The sequence below is a fragment of the Melospiza melodia genome, chromosome 18 (assembly GCF_035770615.1).
Source record: "Melospiza melodia melodia isolate bMelMel2 chromosome 18, bMelMel2.pri, whole genome shotgun sequence".
NCBI lineage: Eukaryota > Metazoa > Chordata > Aves > Passeriformes > Passerellidae > Melospiza > Melospiza melodia.
In genome coordinates this window covers 9,678,722-9,701,449 of record NC_086211.1, presented here as the reverse complement: position 1 = coordinate 9,701,449, position 22,728 = coordinate 9,678,722, and the positions used below count along the sequence as shown (strand labels likewise).

Below are 22,728 nucleotides of genomic sequence, written 5' to 3'. Positions count from 1 at the left end.
ATTCTGATAAAGGCAGTATCTCACATAGAACTCTTGCCACCAGACCAAGGGAGAAGTCTCTGAATCACCAGACAATCCAGAGATATCTGGAGGAAAAGCCAAAGCAGAGTGCTGTAAAAGGAAAGCAGGAGTTTTGTCTACTACAAATGCAGTTTGTGTCCTATTGATTAAGCAGCTGGAGCTGAGCCCAGAGCTGCCAGAGCCTGGTGTGTTACTCCTGCCGTGTCCCACGGCTCCGGGCAGGGTGGCAGCCGCCCTCCAGAGGTCTCTGCCTTCTCCTCCTTCACTCTGGCCAGCGGGAGGAATCCTGCCCGCAGGAGTAAGACAATTCCCCTGTCTCAGCAGCATTACTGCCTCAGCCTAACAGAGATTACTTCAAATGAATCTCATTTAGTTCTATTTGTTAGCTTTGAATGATATTCCAAATATTCTCAGACTACTGCTATTTTAGAAACTAATGCCCGTGCATTTTATCAGTTTAATGCCCAGCTGAAATCTAATAATTTAAAAAGACATAATGTGGTTTGAAAAGCACACTTCTCAAAACCAGAATCAAACCTAATTTGAAGTATAGGGGGAGAACAGAATTCCAAAGAAAGAAAAGAGCTGAGAAAAGCACTGTTGAAAATGAGGTAACAATATGTCTAATACTAAAGGTGTGGGGGGTTTTATTTTGACATGCCATATTTAATGATGTTTATTTCATTAGATTTATTTCAATAGAGACATTTTGAAGCGCTTTGTGCAATATTTACAGGACAATTTCAGAGTCCTTCATTAATTCAGCACTAAGTGATAACCTGAAAAGACTACTTGATTGCTCATTTTTCTTCATACTACAATTCCTATCAAACTATCATCATTATTTTTCTAGTCCCAGGTAAAATATAAATTCAGCTTTTAGAGGTTTTTTTTCAGAGGGAAAACAATACCTCATTTAATGTACAAAAACTCTTTCTGACCTACAGCATTAAATCAGGCATGCTGGTGAACTGAACGTGCCCAGGACTTCTGCATTCTCTGTCCCCCAAGCAGCAAGTGACTGACCTTCCTTGAGACTCTTCTGGCTGTTCCCCTCAAGGCATTCCTTCTCCTTCAGTGGCTTAAGATCTCCTGCAGGTAAGATCTCGGAAAAGCCCTGCTGCTGTTTCTTGGAGCTATCGATCATGGTGGGAATCCTTTAGAATGGCAACATCCAGCACCGAAAAAATCGCAGGCCGCGGTGGGCAGCGGCGCAGCGCGCTCCGCACGGGGCCGGCCGCGGGCTCCTACGGCAGCAGCAGCCCGGGCACCGCCGCGCCGCCCATGGCGCTGCCCCGCCTCGGCTCGGCTCGGCTCAGCCCACCCTGGTTCGGCTCAGCCCGGCTCGGCTCGGCTCGGCTCAGCTCGGCTCAGTCCACCCTGGTTCGGCTCGGCTCAGCCCGGCTCGGCTCGGCTCAGCCCACCCTGGCTCGGCTCAGCCCAGCCCGGCTCGGCTCGGCTCAGCCCACCCTGGCTCGGCTCAGCCCAGCCCGGCTCGGCTCAGTCCACCCCGGCTTGGCTCAATCGGCTGTGGCCGCTCCGAGCCCGCAGCCCGCTCTCAGCGCGGGCACCGAGCATGTGAAGCCGAACTCCCAAAGCCCGCCTCTCCTACCAGGCAGACACTCCTCCTGTGCCTGGAGTTACGCTCGCTTCCTCTGCACATTGGTGTTCAATGTGCAGCTCGGTGGTCAATCATCTGACAAAGAATGAGTCAAGCGGTTAAAAATAAATCCAGCAGTTGCTGGAGAGCATTCGCTGATACCTAAGACAAACTACTGCTGAGGTCCCTCTCCCTTTCCCCCCTTCCTTTTCCCTGCCCCCACTCCTCAGAACACTGCTGCAGGCAGCAGAAATATTTCATCTTTGCCTGACCGGCACATTCATTACTCATTAAGTTTCACCCGTAAACAAAGCTGCACAGCGGGATTTGGAAATGTTATAGTTATGTCAGGAACCTTCCCACCCATCAACCCCAGGACTGGTTCCAGAGACAGGTACCTAGCAGAGGTAACTGGGAAAACCAGTGATTATTTCCATGCCTTTCCTGCAGTATGAGAGCCTCTATTCCTTGTTGTAAAAATCTATGCCCCGAGTATTTTATTATTTTCCTTTTTGCATTAGTTACACATCTCATTATTCCCAACAGTTTCATGAGTATTTCCTCCCACAGCTTCTGATCTGCCATTCTCTGCAGCTTATCCCATTTATCTTACATGAGTCATCAACTTCAGTGTCAACCTGGAAGATTTCAGGGAAATGGATCCCCTCTAATTACCTGGCATTGGCCATAAGGGAACAGCAGACAAGTCTGCATTTAATTTCCTGTACTTAGAGAAAAGAAACTATACATAATGTTTAAGAGTCTCTACATGTCAGCTAGGAACTCTGGCAGGTGTATTTTCCCTTCCCTTTGCCCTAAAAATGCTATCATTGCACACAATTTCTGCACCTCTACTTTGTATTTTAAATCCTTCAACCTGAAATTATAAAGGATATCTCCATTCAGATAAAATGTTTCTCTTCCATAGAATCAGATTTGAAAATACCTATATACATTGAGACACAGAAATTTTAGAAATGGAAACTAGAAAAAAACCCCCATCTTTTCCTCTTTGGATCTTTCTACGAGGCAGCCACTGAGCACTGACTGTTCACCTTGACAGTGCACTGCCAGGGCAAGTGACACCACGGGCTGTGAAGCTGCCTGGCCCAGCCAGCAGGATCTGGAAGCCTCTCCCTGTTTGCCTGCTGCTGGGAGAAGGAGACCTAGATCTGCTCAGAACTGCACACTCCAAGGAGGAGTGAGCTCACCAGGCTTTAGCAACCTCTTGACATGTAAGGAGCTGACAATACGGCAAAAAACTCTTTGCAGCATGAATGATTTGAGGCCACTCTCCCAGTCTAAAAATCAGTTGTCTGCACATCATTTGTATAAAAATTATCAGCTTAAATTATGTTCTGCCTAAAGACAAGTTACAGACTATTCCAATACATTTGCTTTTGCAGTGATTTTTACTGAACACAAGGAAAAAATACTGTGGAAAAGCTCCTTCATAAATCAAATTAACTTCCTCAGCTGAACACTTGCCTGCAGCTGAACACTTACTGTGCATAAGAAACAAAACTACTGTTGAGAAACTCCACACATTCAGAAAATAAAACAGACAAGCAGAATACAAACACATACTACTTAAACACACATTAAACTCTGACACAGTCAATAAACAGAGTATTACACACTTACTGATATAACAGATTATAACTCCACATTTTTCTTGTACCAAGAGAGAAGTTAATTGTTTGGATTGATTAATTATATTCTAACAGTATAACAATATATAACAGCACAAATTGTTTTATGAAAAGGGTACAGTGCACTTCACACACTCTGAATTGATTTCCCATTGATTCAAAAACAGTATTTTGAAATTTAAAAAATTTCATGCCCTAATGAGGAAGTGTGTAATTAAAGGTGCCAGAGAAAGACATTCTTCAAACACCATATTTCTGAAGGAAGTTCTATCCATTCCTATCCCTTTATACTGCCTGACATAAATTGAGAGTACCCAGTGCTCAGGTGAAAGCTGAGCACAGTAACAGCAGCTGGGTGGGAGCAGTTCAAGCCTTCAGGAGTGTTTCTCTTGTTCAGAAAGTTGATCTTAGCTAGGAGTTGGTGCTGTCCACTCCTCCCCCTTTCCAAGGGTAGCCACCCCACAGCAGATCAATGTGCTTTTGCTTCAGCTACTTGAAGTTATACCTCATATTTTGCTTCAATTTCATCTCTTAGTTCAATACAAGCTTAAAACAGAGATGAAAATTTTAGAAGACCTTTAAGAAGTCTGATCAAAATCTCAATAGTAACATGCAAAATCCTTAGTATGAAAAGTGGGAATTACAGATTTTATGAAACATAAGAATGAGGAAATTCTTGTACAGAGTAGGAGAGATGAAAGGTCAAAATGATGCTGTGCATTTTTCATGTAACCAAATACTGCCATTGCCAATATTGCTATACAATATGGAATAGTTGGGTGAGGGCAGACATAACAAATGAAGACAAAGAAAAGATGCCTTTGAAGAAGGAAATAGTTCTGCTCCAGATTCAGTTATACTGTGAATATGGAGAATATCTGGATATTCTGCTCAGGGATAAGTTTCTCTTAAATCCCTGCATGAAGAATAACATTTGTCTCCCACATCATGAAAAAATATTCCTATTCCAACAACCTTTTGTTTTCCCAGCAGTCTTGAATACACCTTAATCCAAGCTCAATTGATAACTTGGTTTTACTGGTTATTTGAGTGTGCAACAATATAGTTGTTATATTTTTAGTGATGAGGCTTCAAAGCAAAACTAATCATCATCTCATCATGTCTGTTGGAAAAGTCTAAAACTCTGGGACAGCTTCACAGGCACCTGGAGGCATCTCACAATTCCCAGCTCCACAGCACTGCAACATGGGAAAAGTGCCTGTTCCTATGATGGACTTGGTCAGCATTCCTGAGAGCTGTACCAGAAGGAACAGAAACACTGTTACCATGTTCCTGTACCAAATTCCCCTGCTCCCTACCAGTACCAGGTGTTCCATGAGCAGGTCCATGGGAACCCAGGCAGTGCTCACCCACCTGCCAGTTAAGGACTCCTCCTTCCCTGCCAAATGAAATGGATTTGGAACTCCTCTAGAATGGCTCACAAATGTTCTTACCTGTGACTGCTAAAGCACCACAATGACTCCTGAGCTTTACTCATGCACTTTCAAATTTGATGGCAATTTTTTAAGCTCTTATGAAATAGCAGAATTTCTGTCATGAACCACTACCACCACACTAACACACTGCTGGTGTTTGGGCAGTATCTGCCTTGAAGATTGTTTTGACAGATAAAACTGCTTTGTATTTCAGTTACTTTTGTTGTTGGTTTTAAAGGACCATGATTTCTAAAATTGTGACTTTACAGGTGGGAACTTAACACCTTCCCACTCAAATCACCCATTTTGGCCTACCACAAAAAATCCTCTAGTGTAAGTATTAGTGAAACAATACCAACTTGTTTGTTCTTTGACTACTCTTTATTTTAGCAGTAATACAGTTAATAGAACAACCCATGAATTACACAATATAAATCAGGGACAGAAAGAGCTTGGGATCTTACAACTCCATTCAGAGTTTGAAAGGATTTTGTGTTCAGTGTCTAAAAGTGAGCTGGAATTTGGATTGTAATTTGAAATTGATGGCATTGTTAAAAACAGGCAGAAAACTTTTTCAAATTGCAAATTTTTCTTTTTCTCTTTCTGCTGCTGACTATTTAAATGGAGAATGTTTTGTAATAGAGAGAACTACTCATTTCCAAACTAAACATTGGACATAAAACCTCTGCAATTTGAGCATGTACCTGTTTCAAATGAGCTGGTTTTAACATTACAAATAGCAAAATGAAACTGAGACTTCACAGAAAAACCTATAATGACCTAGAAACAAAACTTGTGGCTGAGAGACTGGTTTCTATCAAACAACAAAACTGAAGTATCTCTTCCAGCTGAAAGAAAATCTTGAGTCATGCATGTTGTATTTTTCAGTTACAGGTTTGAACTCTGTTACAAACTGCATCAGTGTATCCAAACCAGAAGCTGAAGTAAAAGACACACAACAAGCTCTTGATCTCAGTGAAAATGAAATGTTAGAATTTGCATTATTTTCAGAGGGCAGAAGTACCTCTCATTTGAATTTCAATTACAGTTGAATATACTGCATAAGAGTGGGTGAAATGAAGAAAAAAGGCCTCAGAATGGAACATTTCTGTCAGTTTCATAAGCCAGAATCTCATTTAAGAGCAATGTATTGCACAAGTTTTTCACAAACATTTGCTTTACATCTAAGGTCATCAGTACTTGTTCCTTCCATTCTTCTGCAGCACAGACTCCAAGTGTTCTGCCAACCTTCAGCCTACAGCACCAGTGTTATTTAAAAGGTGGAAGTGTCTAGTAGATATAAACTAAAATTCCAAAGTACAGGAGGAAGCAATGCAGCCCCAGGTACCTCCCCAGTGCCTGCCTGTCTGCCCCTCACAACAAATCCTTGTCTGGGTGAAGCATCAGTGAAGTGCTGAGTGACATCACTGACTGGGAGCTGCTTCACAGCCTCATTAAACACCAAGTAACTAAGCAACAATTGCTTTAACAGTACATTCCAACTTTCACATCATATGGAACTCATTCCTTTGCAATCCCATCAAAAAGAAAAACAAAACCAAACCAAATGCCCTTGGGTGCTTAAACTCTTTCACTACCATAATAACATTTTCAAGTGGGAAAGAAGCCTAATTACTCAAATATCTATTTCACCTTGGCTTTACATACACCTTGATGAATATCTTGGTGCTTTATATTGTATTAGGATAATCGAGTTCTTGATCATGGTGTAATAGTTTCTTCACATAGGAAAATAGTGCTCTGACTACACAAACTAAAGCATCAGTTTACATAACCCCTATTATAACTTATTCTATTACTTCTATAAACATTAAGAACATTACTTCAAATTATTAATTAAGGGGAATTGTTTTGGGGGAGCTCTGTTCTGCCTAAATTCTCCACCATTGTGGCAATAAAGACCCAAACAACACAAATAATGGTCACCATCTACCTCAGTCACCCTTCCCAGAAAAATACCAACCACTTACAGTGATGTCAAATTTATAAGTCTGCATGTTCTTCTACTCCCACTAAAACCCACACAAATTCCTTTTAAGGGAGGACATATGTTGGCAGTGTTCACTGCTTAAATGAAAACCACCTTCCATTTGGTCTTACCCATATACACATCTACATTAATAAATATTTTTAAAATGTGTATATAGAGTACATTAAAATGTGCATTTTTGTATATGTTTAACTATACAGATCTACATTTAACTGCATATATATATCCTGTAGAGGACAATATTTAGTCATCCACTGTGCTACCTCTGATTTGCACAAGTTGCCTACAGTAAGTGCTGCACACCAATCACCAGTTCTGTTTGCTCCCTGTTACCTTCTCGTAGTGGCTCTGTCACAAACTGACACTTCAGCGACAACATCTGCACTTAGGACTTAGTTCTAACAAATTAAAACAATTATACAATGGAATTTAAAATTAACTCAACATTCTTTTCTAGCTATGCATTTAGTTATGCACAAAGAATTTCAAGAAAAAAGGTCAGAATAAGACAGTTTGATCAAGTGATCTCTTTAAAGGAAAACATGCTTTCTGTATCTCCTGTAATCACTCAAATGCCAGCCCTCAAACAGGATTTCACATATACCAGATGCCTTCAATTGAGTCAGTCACAGGTCATGTCTCCTGTGTTAATCTCTTCACAATAAGCAGATAATTAAAAAAAATAATATCTATAAATCAAACTAAAATGATGGAATGTTTGTTTAGAAGTTTACCAAATGGAATGACCCTGCTGGAATTCTTTCATGTAGCCTGTGAAAATGTCAGAATATATTCCATTTAAGAGGTCACAGTCCCTAGAGATCTCTGAGTTTTGGCTTGTGTGTCTTTTCACATGCTTTAATATTTGAAAATTGTTCCTTGTAGACACTGACTGATGGCCTGGGAATGCTAGGATTGTGGGAACTGGCAGTACCAGTGACAAAGACAGACTTACTGGGAAATCAGTACCTACTCGGTTTGCGCTCGCCTCTCGGAACAGATAGGATGACATTCAGATATTTACAGGGAGACCAAGGGACTTCTGCTTTTCTCTAATGACATGGTAAAAAAACCAAACAAAACCCCAAAAATAAACTCCCCCAAAAAACAGAGCACTACCAAAAAAACCAAAGCATAAAGACAAATATACATTAATTACAATATGCTCTTAGCAAAGATTATTTCTTAGAATATTTGCAATGGATGTTCCATGGGCTTTTTAAACCTTAATGGAAAGACAAATCCCAGAATCACTGAGGCTGGCAGAAGCATCTTGAGATCCCCTGGCCCAAGTCCTGCTGGAGCAGGGTCAGCTGGAACAGGCTTGCTCAGGACAGTGCCCAGGCTGATTTTTAGTATTTCCATGGGTGGAGATTGCACAGCCTCTCTGGACCACCACTGTATACACACATTATTTATGACTACACTATAAATGCACACACACATTTCTACTGTAAGCTTACAGAAATTGTGCACTTCTTTATCTAGATTGGCCTTTCAGGATACACTTCCTTTGAGGTCTGGTTTGTGGGGGACTTTTATGTTTGGTTTGTTGATGTTATTGTTGGTGGTGGTGCTGTTAATGAAAATACCTGCATACTGTTTTCCAGATCTCACTGCTTTCAGCTTAGTGATTATGAAACAGCTGAATTTAAGATGATTTTTCAATTACATTCCCTGCCAAGCTATTATTTTAATCAGAACTAAGTTTTCCATTTGTTATTCTCTATCTTTCCACTAGCCATCTTTTCTACACTGTGTCTCTCCCGGCTCTCTAAAGAAAAATTCTAAGCGCAGTGACCTACCTATATATCATTACAAGGGGGAAAAACACACCTAATCACTGATCTTAGAGGAATGGAGAAAAACCTGTCATACACAGATGCAAGAAGAATGTCCCAAATCTCACCTGATTCCCTAATATCAAAATTGCAGTTCAAATCTATGAATTGCACAGAGGATTGAGAATTTGTTCAGAAGCCATAAAACTATGCCAAGAATGCACATTACCAGTGCTCCATACTGGGAGAGTGGAAGATAAGAGATAACAGGCAAAATAATACATCACAACTCTTAGATGCCAGAAAAAATCCCTTGGATCATCAAATTTATTTAAGTAATACTATTAGGTTAAGTGGGATGTGGATTTCATTCAGTTATTTTAAGAACTGTGTCTCCCAGCTGACTTGACTGGTCCCTTAGGAGGACTCAATATACACCATTTGGAGTATTTGTTTTTGTTTGGGTTTGTGTTGGGTTTTGTGTGTGTGTGTGTTCCACCTAGCCCTGAATTCCCCACAGTACCCCACAAGCTCTGCAGCCCCACAGGAAGCTGCAATTCTCACCTGACCTTCGGTGCCTCAGGGTCTCTGATCCTGAGTGTCCCTGTCCTTACACAGCCAGGGGCAGTCTTCTCCTAATTGAGATTTTACCAATCTTACTTTTACTTTAAAGTGTTCACTGTCCCAAGGCTTTTTTCCTCCAAAATATCTAAGACTCTTGGTTCTTCTCTCAGTTAGCCCAATTCTACTGGAGAACAGCGGCACAACCCCAAAGGGAAGCAGAAGCAATCCCATTCCTGTGCTGGCTGTGAGCTTGGAGGAGCAGACACCTCACAGATCCCACTGCCTGGAACAGAACTGCTTCTCCACACCACACAAAGGGCAGGGAATGGACACACTCTCCTTCTGACAGGATTTATGGCCAAAATGCAGAGCCAAAGGGCCCTCAATGGCCCTGACAGGTGCCAGCCACTTATCCACTCATTTTACAAAAATATAACCAGGCTCCCACCTGTGGATGACAACTGCACAAGAGCAACTTACATACCTCTTTTTCAGAAACTAGTAGCCACTGTCACAAGAAGAGTTTGGCACAATGAGATAGTCAAGGAAGCCACTGCAGAGCCAAGAGAGGCTGCTGTAATACACAAGGAGCTTTCTATTTTACATGTACCTGGAAATAATGATTGCATGGCTCCTCACACCCAGCCCTTCACAGCTCCCTCTTCCAGCCAAAGCGGCATGCTCACCAGCTCTGGAAAAGTATTAATTCAGCATGCAAAAACCTCTGGTCATGCACTGCTTCCTTTTTCTGATGGTATCTACATGTGCAATCCTTTCCCATCATTTGGCTCTGAAACAGCAGGTTGGAAAGCTGCAGGCAGCATCATTCCCATCCACCCTCCTGCTGTCAGCAGCAGACAGCCTATCCTTCCCTCCCTTGCCACCTCCTGGCTCTCAGACAGGAGCTCATGAAGCTCTGGTACAGCATGTGGGCAGCACATTGTTCTGACTGGTACTTGGGCCGTGCCACGCTGCTGCTCCTCTTGTCAGCTTCCTCCACCAGAGCCCAACTCAACACCCAGCATCAGTCTTCTCCTCCTGCTTCCAAAGAGCCTCAGCCATGTCACTTTTCCTCCAAGCTGTCCTTCCTAAGGACACAGCACTGTGCCTAAAAAGCACATCCTGGACCCAGCCTGGTGTCCTTCAGGCAGGGATGCAAAGGCAGAGCCTTTTCCCAAACTCCATGTACGTGAGCAGGCCCACTGCTCGTGAGAGGGACTGTACACCCATGGCTGTCACAAGATCACAGACACACTTTGTCATCACTCAGGAGGTGACAAGTGTGAAGAGCAGAACCAATGAAATAGGAACTTTTTGCTGCTTTTTAGCAAGTGGAGCAAGAGTTGTCTCCAGAGAACAGGCATGGAAAAGCACTGCAATACACAGGGCACATGCTTACATGATCAATGCACTCTATGTACTGCCTAATTATCCAGAAAGATGCAGACTAATGAGAACCTGAAATTAGTGTCAAATGAAACAGCTCAAATGAAATAGGAGAACCTTAAAATTATGACAGTCCAGGAAACTGACATGTAACATCCACCTCCCAAAATTATCCATTTGTCTTTGTTCAGGGAGTAAATACCTGCATGTAATAAGTGACTAGAAAATCTTAAGCTGCTAATGCACTCCAACTGTTTTGTTATTGATCCTCTGCTGGAAGTTAAAACCTCTTTGACAGAGTTGGCACAGCATATAAATGTTCCTTTGTAAACTCAAGGGACAGTAATTCCACTGGAGCTTAAGCTAACCATGAGAATTTGCAGCAAACCCACTGAGCTCTGCTCACCCGAACTCTTACTCCTGCTTTGCTCTGTGACTGAGATCTCTGGGGCAGAGGGCAGGGGAGAGGAGGAAAATGTGAAAAAGGAGAAGGGAGTAACAGCTCCAGTGACTGCTGGCTCACCCAGGCATGCTGTGATTACCTCCATGGTAAACAAAACCAAACCAGAGCAGAAGCCTCCTACCCTTGCAGTGACATTGGAAAAGCTGGAAACACAGTTTCTGTACTAACTTGTGCAAGTCAGCTTAACAACACCACAGAACAACACTAGAACAGTTCAGCCTCCTCCTGGACTACTGCCAAAAGACTCATTGAAGTAAACAAAAGGTTTAAAGGATCACTACCACAGCTCACAGTAAGCATAATGCTTCCCGCATGAAAATATCCTACCAAAAATACCTTTAAACATTTCAGAATTTTTTAAAGTGCCACTGCATTTCTGTGAACTGCAATCTCTTACGCTTATAGACTTTATAAAGTAGTGGCATGCTAAAATACTCTTGCAAATATCCACTTTTTGGTAAAAAGTTAAAACACTAAATTGTTAAAACTACTTTAAATGTGAATCCATAAGTTCAAAGTTCAAATTTGCTTCTTTCATCATTTCTACAAAAAACTGTTTATAGCTAAATTAACCAAATTTATTAAATCTGAACTAATGGATGAGCAATAGTTTGGCTGCTCTGGAGGTTTGACAGGACACAGATACCTCATCCATTTCAGTTTTACAGGAAACTAAGAAAAAACAATTTTTTCAGAAGTATTCTAATATTGAATTAAAATTTGCAGGATAACATAAATGATGTATTATTTATGCAGAAAAAAACCCCCATTATAGAAAATGATCCCTTTTTGTCTGATAATAATACAACTCTCAAAAATATTTCATCAATACTTGTAGTATACACCAGATGCAGTTTTTAAACTAAAACTTAGTTATTAAACTAAAACTTAAAAATCTCCTCAACTCCATGGCAGGTTCCAGAGTGGCTGCTGCTGCTCCAAGAGCTGCCCTGGCGGGTGAAGCTCCCGGGACCGCCTCCCCAGCACGGCGCAGCACCTGGCCGCGGTAAGAGCGGGCGAGGAGGGTCCCTCGCGTCACCGCCCGTCCCCCCCGGGCACCGGGTCACCCCTCACTCACCATTCTTGCGCTCGGTGAGGGGCGGCAGGCAGGGGCTGGGCTGCAGCGACAGCCCCCGCAGCTCGTGTGCCACGGCCTCGCTGTGCGGGCTGGGCGCCAGCCGCGCCGGGGGCCCGGGCTCGTCCTCGGCGTCCGCCGGCCCCGCGGGCTCCATCCTGGGCTGGCCTCGGCGCTCTGCGGAAACAACGCGGCTCTGGTCACTCTGTGCTCCGGCAGCACCCACAAACGCCTCGCACACCGCTCTGCATTCACACCTGGGCTGTGGGCAGTTCCTTTGCACCCAAAATTCACCTTCAGAATTATGGACATTACCTACCGATCTCGGGGTTGGCAAAAATACAGTCAGGGAATGGATTCCGAGGCAATTTCCAGAAAGCGGGACAGTTCCTCTGCTCACACTGACACAAACATCACCCCGTGCTCACCCTCACCAGAGCTCCTGTGCCCCACCCTGTGTCCCCACCCGCGTATCACCACAACATCCCTTTTCCCCAATAACTTCCATTGGAGAATGCTGAATTAATATATTATGCTAACATACAAATGGCTTTTAATATTGTCAAGCTCTGCACAACTCTCCTTCAGATCCCAAATCAACGTCAGTATTTATAGAGGACTTCACACCACCAAAGGAGTATATCAGAACTAATTAATCCTCATTCTCCCCAGTCAGGAGGAATTTTGGCCATGAATATTTTAAAATTAATTTTACTGCACACTAGCTACTTATTGAATAGTTGAAGAAAAGTCCCAATTTACTATAGCCTTCCTTTCTATCATTAGTGTAGTACTTAATCTACAGTAAGGAGAGACAGAAGTATGAATTACTGGTGCAGGCTTTTTATACCTCACAGAACTATCAAGTCATTAAAATTTCAATAAATCAATATGGACATCAATGAAGTCCTATCCCTGGACTCTTGGAAACTTGAATGATATGAAATATTAACAACTCAGATCCACAAAAATGAAGAAATGTCTTATTATTGTGAGACTTTTTGTTACTCTTATATTATTTTTCTTAAGAAACACAACTGCTTGCCATACTCAGCCTTAAACTTCAAATATTCTGAATATAAACACCACATGTGTTGGGGCATGTATTCAGAATTTTGAAAATGCAATATGTTTCAATGATCAATACCAAAATATTTCAAGTGTTAACATGATATTTAAAAAACCAAGATGACAAACCAAAGAATGGCCTACACTACAAATGAATAGAGAATGATGTTCTGAAAATGTGAATTGAAAAATAAGAAATATAAGCAAGTACTGCTTGACATACACCTAAACAGAACAATTATCATGGTTAAGTGCATATTTTTCATTATTTTCCCTAGTTACCAACTGGAGCTTTCACATTAAATGAAGACACATTAACTTACTGTTATGCAAGATTTTTCTTCTTTGTTCTTAGCTTCTAGAAGCATAATTTACTCAGCTCTCACTCGATTTCCTGACATTACACTCTCCTCAAACTCCCACTCACTCATACAAATTAAGTACATTATTAACCAAGCAGGTCTCTTCAGAGCAGAATTTAACTGAAAATTCAGCTGCTTATCTGTTCATATTCACAGCATTTTATCCACAATTTACTAGTTATGAGTTGCCTTGGAGTCGCTTTTCAGAGAGATGAAGCCACGTGAGCTGTATTCATACTTTTAAACCAGTTGAAATTAACAGAAACACCTTCTTGTACTAAGGCTCAGCATTTGTTATGCTGCAGACTAGCTTTGACTAAATTTTTCCCCCATGACAGGTAAGTAAACATCATGCTTTGAATGAAACTAGCTTGACTTTCACCACATCTACACTGCACTGCGGAATTGGTAACATGTCCATCCCTTCATTTTTATTTCAGGAATGTACAGAAATGTGGGTTTATTGTCCAGATCCAACTGAGAACACAGCATGCAATTAAATGATGTTGACTGCAGCACAGCAGCACAACTCAAAACAAGTTTGACTTGTGCTTGATCTGTAGTTTGAACATTAATAGATCAGGTTGGAAGGGACCTTCTGGAGGTCACCTAGTCCATCCCCCATCTCATGGCATTACCAGCTCTCAGGAACTTGCTTTGTCAGCTTCTGAAAACCTCCAAAGCAAGTGATTTCACTACCTGTGGGTAACCTCAGCATGAATGCTCTGCCCACCTGCTTCACACAGAATTTCTTCTGCTGATCATGACTCTCAGGGCCCTATTTTCACTGTGGTTTCATACAATACATGAATGTCATCATTAGGAAACCTCCAAATCCTAAATTCTCCAGTGCAGAACTCTAACCCTAATTCTAAACTTTCCAATTCACAGTAAAGTCCCAGACACTGCACTTCCCTTTTCCTAAATCTTTTAGATAGGCTGCTAAAAACCCAGGTATGTTCTCAAACGATCCTTTAACTTTAGAACAACCCTATTGCTATGTTGCTACATAATCTTTGAACAAAAGACACTCCAGAATTCCCAGAAAGTCTAAATTCCTCAAATTCTTTACTCATATCTCAAATCACATTTTGCTCTCATTTCTTTTTGTTATTACTTATGAACTGCTGCTGTATCAGACTACAGAAATATTTCTGAGCTAAGAACAACAAATTCTCTTAACCTTCCCCAGAAAGGAAAACACACATCCCCACCCAACATTTCCAGGGTTTTTTTGTAGGGGGAAAAAAAGTCAGTGACCTACATCATGAACATCTGGCATAGATACACTAGGATTCTTACAGCTCCTTACTGAATCAATGAACAGAACTTCTAAAAAATATTAGAAAGATGGAAAATTGAAGACTTACAATAATATAAACAATTAATTTGTTTCTTATCTCTTGGCTTATTAGAATCTAATAAAGAATTCATTCATCTGCTCAACTTTCTGAACTTGGCATCCATGAAATTAATAGTTTGCCTTTGGCATAAGGTTTTCCTTATTGATTGAAAAAACTAATTTAGGAACTTAAAAATAACTTTTATAAATATCTTTCCAAACAATCAAACAAAAAAAAAAAAAAAAAAAAAGGACAAAAAACATCTGTAAACATCTCTGTAAACGTATTTTTACACTGCTGCATGTATGATAACAAACCATTACCATTTTCTAGCACACTCATTTTAACAGCTCCAGATGAACACAGCTGCTTTAGCATCAGGTGCAGGCTACAACCAGCAGCATTTACTTCACATAAAACTCAACTAAATATATGCAGAGTATCTCCCATCTATTTCCAGTCTTCAAAAGCCATTTCATTCTGATGTTTCTAATACAGCAACTGTTTGTACATCAACAATCCAAACACGAAAATGAATAGTAGAAAATATTTATTCACCTTGTTTAAAATCAAACCCTGTACAACACCTTATCCAGCAACCATCTGCAAAACTGAGAAACCTCTGATTTAGAATGTAAAGCCCATAATACTCTCACATTTTATATTAAAGATAACAATTTACCTCCCCTTTCTCATTTGTTTGAAGCCTCCTCAATCCTGAAGAATTATTTCAGATTTGCCATCTGCATTTACAGATGGTAACCATTATCTATGTAACCCCTGAATAGAAGTAGATCTACACACAAAGTATATTAATAACATAATAGAAACTCAACAGCTAAAACATGTACAGGAAAATACAATTTAAAAAAAATCCATTCTACTAAAGTTTCAATATTCTACTTAACATAATCCAAGAAAGCACCTTTTATACCAGGCTGATCTGACAAAAATCAGTTGTCACTCAAGGGGTTTCCACTTCCTTCTTTGCAACTAAGACACCTGAAGTTAAAGTTGTGTGAGCCATTCATCTGGTCCATTTCTGCTTATGAACTGTTGCAAAGCATAATACCAACTTCTTTCCAGAAACTAAAAATCACATTACTCAATTGTTCCAATAGTCTTAAATTATTACAGGTAGCTGGGTTTTTTTTGTTTTGTTTTGTTTTTTTTAACATAGAAACAGCAAAATGTTTAATAGAAGAGTGAAAATTTAAAAAAATATTTTCCTACCTAGCCTTTAGAATACATTATCAAAATAGAATCAGCACCAGCACTGCTAGGAGGCTTCGGTTCACATTTCCCTGACAAGTACATAGGAACAGAGTTCCAGCACTGGCAAACCAGAACTCCTGTACAATGTATGAGCCTTATGTAAGTGTTCTCACAGATTGTAGGTGGTTGCTATCTTCTTAACTGCTGAAGACAAACGCTCCTTTTATTTTTAAACATTTTATCTTCATAAGACAAAATGTATTTCCTTGGAAAAATCTTATCATCTTATACCTCCCTGCTACTTGAGACACCAGAACTGGTATTTTATTTGGCACAAGCTCTGAAATCTGGATGACACTTCAGTAGTAAACCAGCTTTTATTTTAGCAATCTGTTGGAAAATAACAGTTCAAGAATGACAATGCATTCAAGCTTTGGCCAAGTCAACTGGCTGACATTAACACTGCTCACTTACTCACACCTGCAAGGAACCTGTACCCAGTACAGTACTGAATTAATAGGCATCAGGTATTAGCAATATCAGCTCCAGGATTTTCAGAATCATGGTGTGAACATGAGCACTCAGTTTCTCCATTTATAAAACTCAGCAAAATTTAAAACTCTAGCAGTTTGTAATATACCAGAATCTTCAGTGGGGAGAATACTAGAAATGTCAAAAGTTGGGTTTGTTTTGTTTTTCTTACCTTTTTCTTCAATGTATCAGAAAACACTAAAAGAGATCCTCAAAAAGAGTGAGATCCAGCAGGTTAACCAACAGCTGCCAAGGCAGCCATTGCATTAAGCTTTTTAGTCTCCCTGTCAGTGCCTGGAAAGACTTGGTAATCTGTGCAGTGGGAACAGTGCTTTCTGACACTGAGGCCCATAAGCACTTTGGGGGCTGTTATAGTTTTAAATATTCCTTCTATTTGAGCAGTGGGCACTAATGACCTGAGAGAACGTGAGCAGTCACAATCTGAGACTGACGTGGCAATTCCCCTTCCCCTCTCATGAAGAAGGGCAAGGACTGTGCTTTCAGAATCAGCAGACCTACCCATGCCTACACAAGCCTACAGCAAACTTCCTTCCTGGGCTACAAATGAGTCCAGTCCAGTGGTCAGAGCCTTGGAATGCTCAGTGTCTCCTTTCTTCCAAGGATCAGCACACATCAGGCCTGAACATAAACAAAGCAGTCGGGAACACTGAGCTCACTGAGGAGGGCGGGAATTGGGAGCTCCAGGAGTCACTTCCCGGAGAGGAGCCCTGGGCATGGAACACTACTGCAAGGACAGGAAGGGACACAGGCTTTTAAAGGATGGCTCCTCTGGGCATGCTGCCTATCAGCCAGGGGTAAAGAGAATTACACAAACAAATCATGCCTTGGCTGCAGTCTCCATCTCCATCAGCTCCTGGAGCAACCCCAAAGAGGGGCTGTGCTCCAGAGGGTGACACTCCTCAGCCCCAGCGGCTGCTGGAGTCAGAAACACAGCAAGGGCTGTGGGGGCACAAACCCTGATGGGACAGCACAGCCTCACCTCTGCTGGGCTGACGCCTTCCTACACACACCCCCTTACTGCAGCACGGGAACTTGGACATGGAAACTGACATTTAATCACCAGATTGAAAGAGAAACTGCAATCTCACAGTTAAACACAATGTCGATAAAACTAATTAATTAAGTTTTGTGGTCAAATACAGGGCAATAAGGATTCCAATCATACAGCTATTTTTATGAAGGTAATTATACAAAAGCAGAAAAAGATGAGAAATAGCAGCTGACTAACCATGAGTAATCACCTTGGATTATGCATTATGAAAAACTCACTATTACTATTCATTTCTTTAAAAAACAGTGTGCAGAAGTATCTGACAAAACTGAGGTCCTGTCACGCTTCTCACTGTTCCAGTACCTGGAATAATGTGTTTCTTCCAGGAGCAGAGTCCTCCTGGACTGGTTGATACTGCAGAAAAATATCCACTTTTATTAAATAACTGAGATTAAATTTTTGTAACTGTGTGCTCTAGCTAAATTAATACCACTGAACAGACACCAAAAGACCTCCAGAAACTCATTTAACACTTCTGCATATTTTGATGACAATGCTACATTGAGATTCTCTTTACTAATTCTTCAGAGGAAGTCTTTAAATCTTAAGTCTTCGGACTGATCCAAAAATGAAAAATGAATAAGCTACAGTGGCAAATGCACATGGTCCATGAGGTAATGTATAGAGAATTACTTGTACCTGGACAGAGGCTGGGGATGAGTCAGGAGAATCCTTGATGATACATTCATTCCCTCCACTGCTACCTCCAGGCAGGAAAAAAAATCACAGTAATTGGTAATGGGAGCTGAGCCCTGCTGAGTGCAAATGAATTACCCTGCAGTGTGGGGCTGTGAGGAATAAAGGCAGCCTCCCACAGCTCCATTAAAGTGTGGGGAAACTAAAGCCTACCCTGTCGCTGTGCAGGGCCATAGAGATGATTTATCTATTCTTTTCTCACATTACTGCCTGCTCAAACTAACCTGTTCAAACAAGAGTTCGTGAAATCTGGGCTACACATCAGCCTTCACTGGGAAGAATCTACCTCATAGCAATGTTGTGAAGCTTAGTGTTTAAATACTTTAAGGTTTCATACAAATGCTTAAAGTAATTGTAAATATTACAACTATCTTCTGTATTCACATTTCAAGGGCTTTAAAATGATAATAATAGAACTTAATATAGCAAAGGTTCAATATGCACAACAGTCATCACTGAAACAGAACCCATACCTTCAGACAGAAGTGATGTTTAAATTGTTTACTGATTATATAAAACTGTTCAACTCTGTCATCTTCCTTTAAGAAACAGTTGAGAAACTCTGCAGTGTGCACCAAAACCAATAAATTGGTCTGAGGGACCAAAGAAAAAGTAAAGTCTAACATTAGCTGCTTCTTAAAGGTACCACCCAGTCAACAAGCTCCATTTTTAGGGAGAAGTCTGAACTGCTCTGCAATTCCACCCTGCATGAGAGATGCTCATCTCTGGAGAGCTGTTTAAGACTGGCATGGAAGCAAACATCCATTAACCCACCCTGGTAACCCAGGACAGCCTTCAACTCACCTTCCACTGACACAATACTTCATAAACAGAACCTGTGCTGTGTTAACTTGCAGTGTTTGCAGCAGAGTTCATAAAGATTTATGCTGAAAACTCTGAATCAAGAGAAGACAATGATTTATTTATTCTACAACTAAATCCATCTTCCCTAAGAGCACTTAGCAGCAAGCAGAATGCTGGCCACAATACCTGAAGTGTAGAAGACATTGACCCATAACTTGTTTTAAGTGAAGGACTTCAGGCATAGTCCTCAACGACTTTTTACTTTTAATCACCATATGAACAGACATAATTTGATTTAATCTCATATTTTCTGTGGATATTCTTAATAAAAAATGCTCCTCTTAAGGCAACATTAAGTGGTTCAGCTGGTTCCACTTGATTAAATAAATACAAAGCTGTCATAGCACATATCCTCACTAGTTCTATTAAAATAAAGAGCTTCATAAAAAGACTTAAAACTAGATAGGCAAAACATGAAGTAGTGTGTTGTTTACATGTTACTCTATAAGGAAATAAGTTGTATGCAAATGGTCAGAAAAATCTAAATATGACATTCCTATTTTTCAGTCTGTGAAGATGATGTTGATTGCCAATATTCTAAATTTGCTTTAATTCTCTAGTTTAAGAAGCTGACATTAACACTGGCAACAAATACATTCAGGCTGAGTTTACAAAGCAACACAGGGTCAGTTTTATACCTAAATTTAGCAGGGCAAAGAAACAAAGAAACCAACCAAACAACAGCTATCTGCATTAGTGTGGTGTGCAAACAAATGATTCTCCTAGTTTCTCACCTTCATAAATATCTACATATTTAAATAATATTTTTTTTCCAATGAAACATTGTGACATATGACTTCCAAAGCCACTTATTTGAATACCAATTAGCAAAAATCCCGAAGTTATTAATTTGAGTTTTAATATGAAGTGCTTTGCAGGAGTATTTGAGTAATTGTGCCATCAACTCAGATTAACCTGATCAGAAGCAAGTTCAGTTCTACTGGTCTATGACAGAACTTTGTGAAAGCAGTTAGTAAGGTCCCATGTGCTCCATGATTTTCTGTGGCCAGCAAACACAAAGTGTAGCCAGAAGAATCTATTTATGTAATTGAAGTTGCCAACATGGGAAAAAAATCAAAACCCAAGTGCTTGTTTTTGTATAATAAAGGCACTTGGTAGCTCAGACAATACTTGATAACTTTTATCAATGAATCGGATCATGATCTTTCCCTGTGTGTTCAGAGACCTCTGATAACCAAAATAGAGGTCCTTCTTAAAAATGAATGTGGGTAAAGCTCTTAAGGCAATTCAGGAAAGGTTAGATGACTCCATGATTTCATTTGTTTGCTTGGATACTGTGAGATGTTCCCATTTATGACTAAGCTGCAGGTGCTGCTCTGTTTATTTTACTGCCTGCAAACCAAGCCCTTGAATTGAACAAAGCAAGGAAAGCACAAGGATTCAAACCAAAGAGGAAGGAACTGCAGGACTGCCTCCCATTGAATGTGCTGCTTTCTACCTCAGATCAGAAGTGGGACAATCATTTCTAGTAGATGAGATTCCTTGAAAAATCTATGTTTGCATATTTTTATATCTACACACTTTACAAAGATTAACAAAGTTTTATTATTGAAATTTGTCTTTATTAATTATTGTAATTATTTTATTATTGTAATACTCGGAGTTAAATTTGTCTTTAAGAATGCAATCAATTTCTATTGGACAGAATTTAACATACTATTTACATTCAGCAAGAAACTAAGTGCTACCTAGACTTTTATTCAAAATAATGTAAGCATAATTAAGAGATTACAAGCAACTTCAATTTAGGGGATCTTGCAAAAATCAGAATCATTATGTCTGAGCTGAAATTCAGTGACATGTGCAGAAGGTCCTCAATTAAGCAGTCTCTACACACAAGTTTAGGAAAGCTAAGAAAATCTCTCTCACACAAACCTTTTGCTGCATATTGACTGGACCAACACAGCTACTTTGAGGTATTAACAATGCAAACAGTAACCTGAATTAGCTCCCATGGAAACCAGTCAACTTGTTGCTCCCAACTTCTGAAAATGAAACTTTTAGTATTTAATCTGCTAATGGACAAAAGGAAAACTTAGAAGGTGACACATTCATGTTTAATTTAAAAAATATATCAATCAACTTGCGGTACGTCTCAAGCAGCAATTTACTGCACATTCTTTACCTGATTAACACCAAGTGCTTAAGAGTTCACCTACAATATTCTTTCCTGTTTCTTACTTCTAATCCCACATTGTGTTACATGGCCTCATTTTTATACAGCAATGACAAAAGGTCACAATCTGAATGCAATTGTATCACTTCTACTAGATTTACACCTTACAGCATCTTCCTAAGAATTAAAGTCAGGGGTTTTTTTAATAGAAACAATAAGGATGTAGACTGGAAGAATGCTGAATTCCATACAGTTAAGCAGACTTCCAGGAAGAAAAATCCCACAACAAACAACAAAATCCCAGCCCTGACACTCCTAAACACTGGAAATCAAGCAAGAAAATATACCACACACAAAGTATTATGACTAACAGCATAACAAGTTATTTGATAAAGACAAAATTACACTCTTCACTTAACAGAAGCCAAATTTTTACTTTTCAAATCAAACATATTTCTTCTAACAAGGAACAGGGTGGGACCACAGGAAGGAATATAACTTATTGCTTCTTTATAAATACAGATCCAAGATCATAACTGATGAAGTCTAATCTCCAGATCAACACCCATATTCTAAAATAATCAGAAAAAGTATGTTATTAGTATGGTGCCTGAAAACTCTGATGTTCCAAACAGTTTAATGCTATAATCCACAGTCCATGCCCTCAGTATTTGAAGAACCAATTTCTCACGATCTCCAAAGCTAAAATGAACTTGAATTCCATCTTCCCTACTGAAAGTAGCTAAGGACTAATAGGGCAGAAACTCTGGGTCAGGAGAGTTCATGTTGCCTAAGGCCAGTTTTAAAGAAGTCTTATCTGTTAAACTATTGTGTTCCAATATTTCATTCCATACAAAGCTGCTTGTTTAAAACTAAGTAAGAAATAGATGGTAACATAAAATTGTTTACAGTAGATTACAAATTTCTGCACTTAGCAGCTGTCACACATTTACTTTGTGTAGTTCTTGTAGTTTGAGCAGTGCTCAAAATATTTTAAAAAGATGCTACAAAGCTTTATTAGAAACTCTGTTGGAAAATACAAGATATTTGTTAAATGTAATCTGGTATCAGATATAAATACTGTAGCCAAGGAGTTTTTTCCCTTGGTTTATTTTCATTGTTCTTTTTCTAGTGTCAGACAATAGTTATTTTTTCCCCAGATTACTTCAATACCCACTTTCCTGATTTCTAGTCCTGTATTCTCTATTTTCTTCTATCCTCCATCTATCACTAAATCACCTGAACTCAGTTTTACCCATCAAAAATGCTCTGTATACCATCCTTCCTTGAGAACCTTTTCTTGACCATGTTCCTCAGGCAGCCAGCACAAGGCTTGGCTTAGGCTTTCCAAAGTCTCCCACCTATGCCAAGAACCCACAGGCAGCTGGGAGACACCCTGGAATTCTCTCCTGCACCACCCTGAGGCCCCAGCTGCCCCAGGAATTGGAGAG

General features: G+C 40.2%; 1 protein-coding gene across 3 annotated transcripts in view; it reads right to left on the bottom strand.

Moving 5' to 3' along the window:
• MRTFB (myocardin related transcription factor B) overlaps positions 1-22,728 on the bottom strand; it is a 66,926-nt gene that overhangs the window by 37,964 nt on the left and 6,234 nt on the right. For 2 of the 3 annotated variants that reach the window (XM_063171050.1, XM_063171052.1), the window contains exon 3: positions 11,993-12,166. In XM_063171050.1, the coding sequence (XP_063027120.1) occupies positions 11,993-12,146 (154 nt within the window). In that variant the 5' untranslated portion in view covers positions 12,147-12,166. Of the gene's footprint in view, positions 1-1,047; positions 1,254-11,992; positions 12,167-22,728 lie in introns of those variants that run through there. The other variant, XM_063171051.1, reaches the window with a different exon arrangement.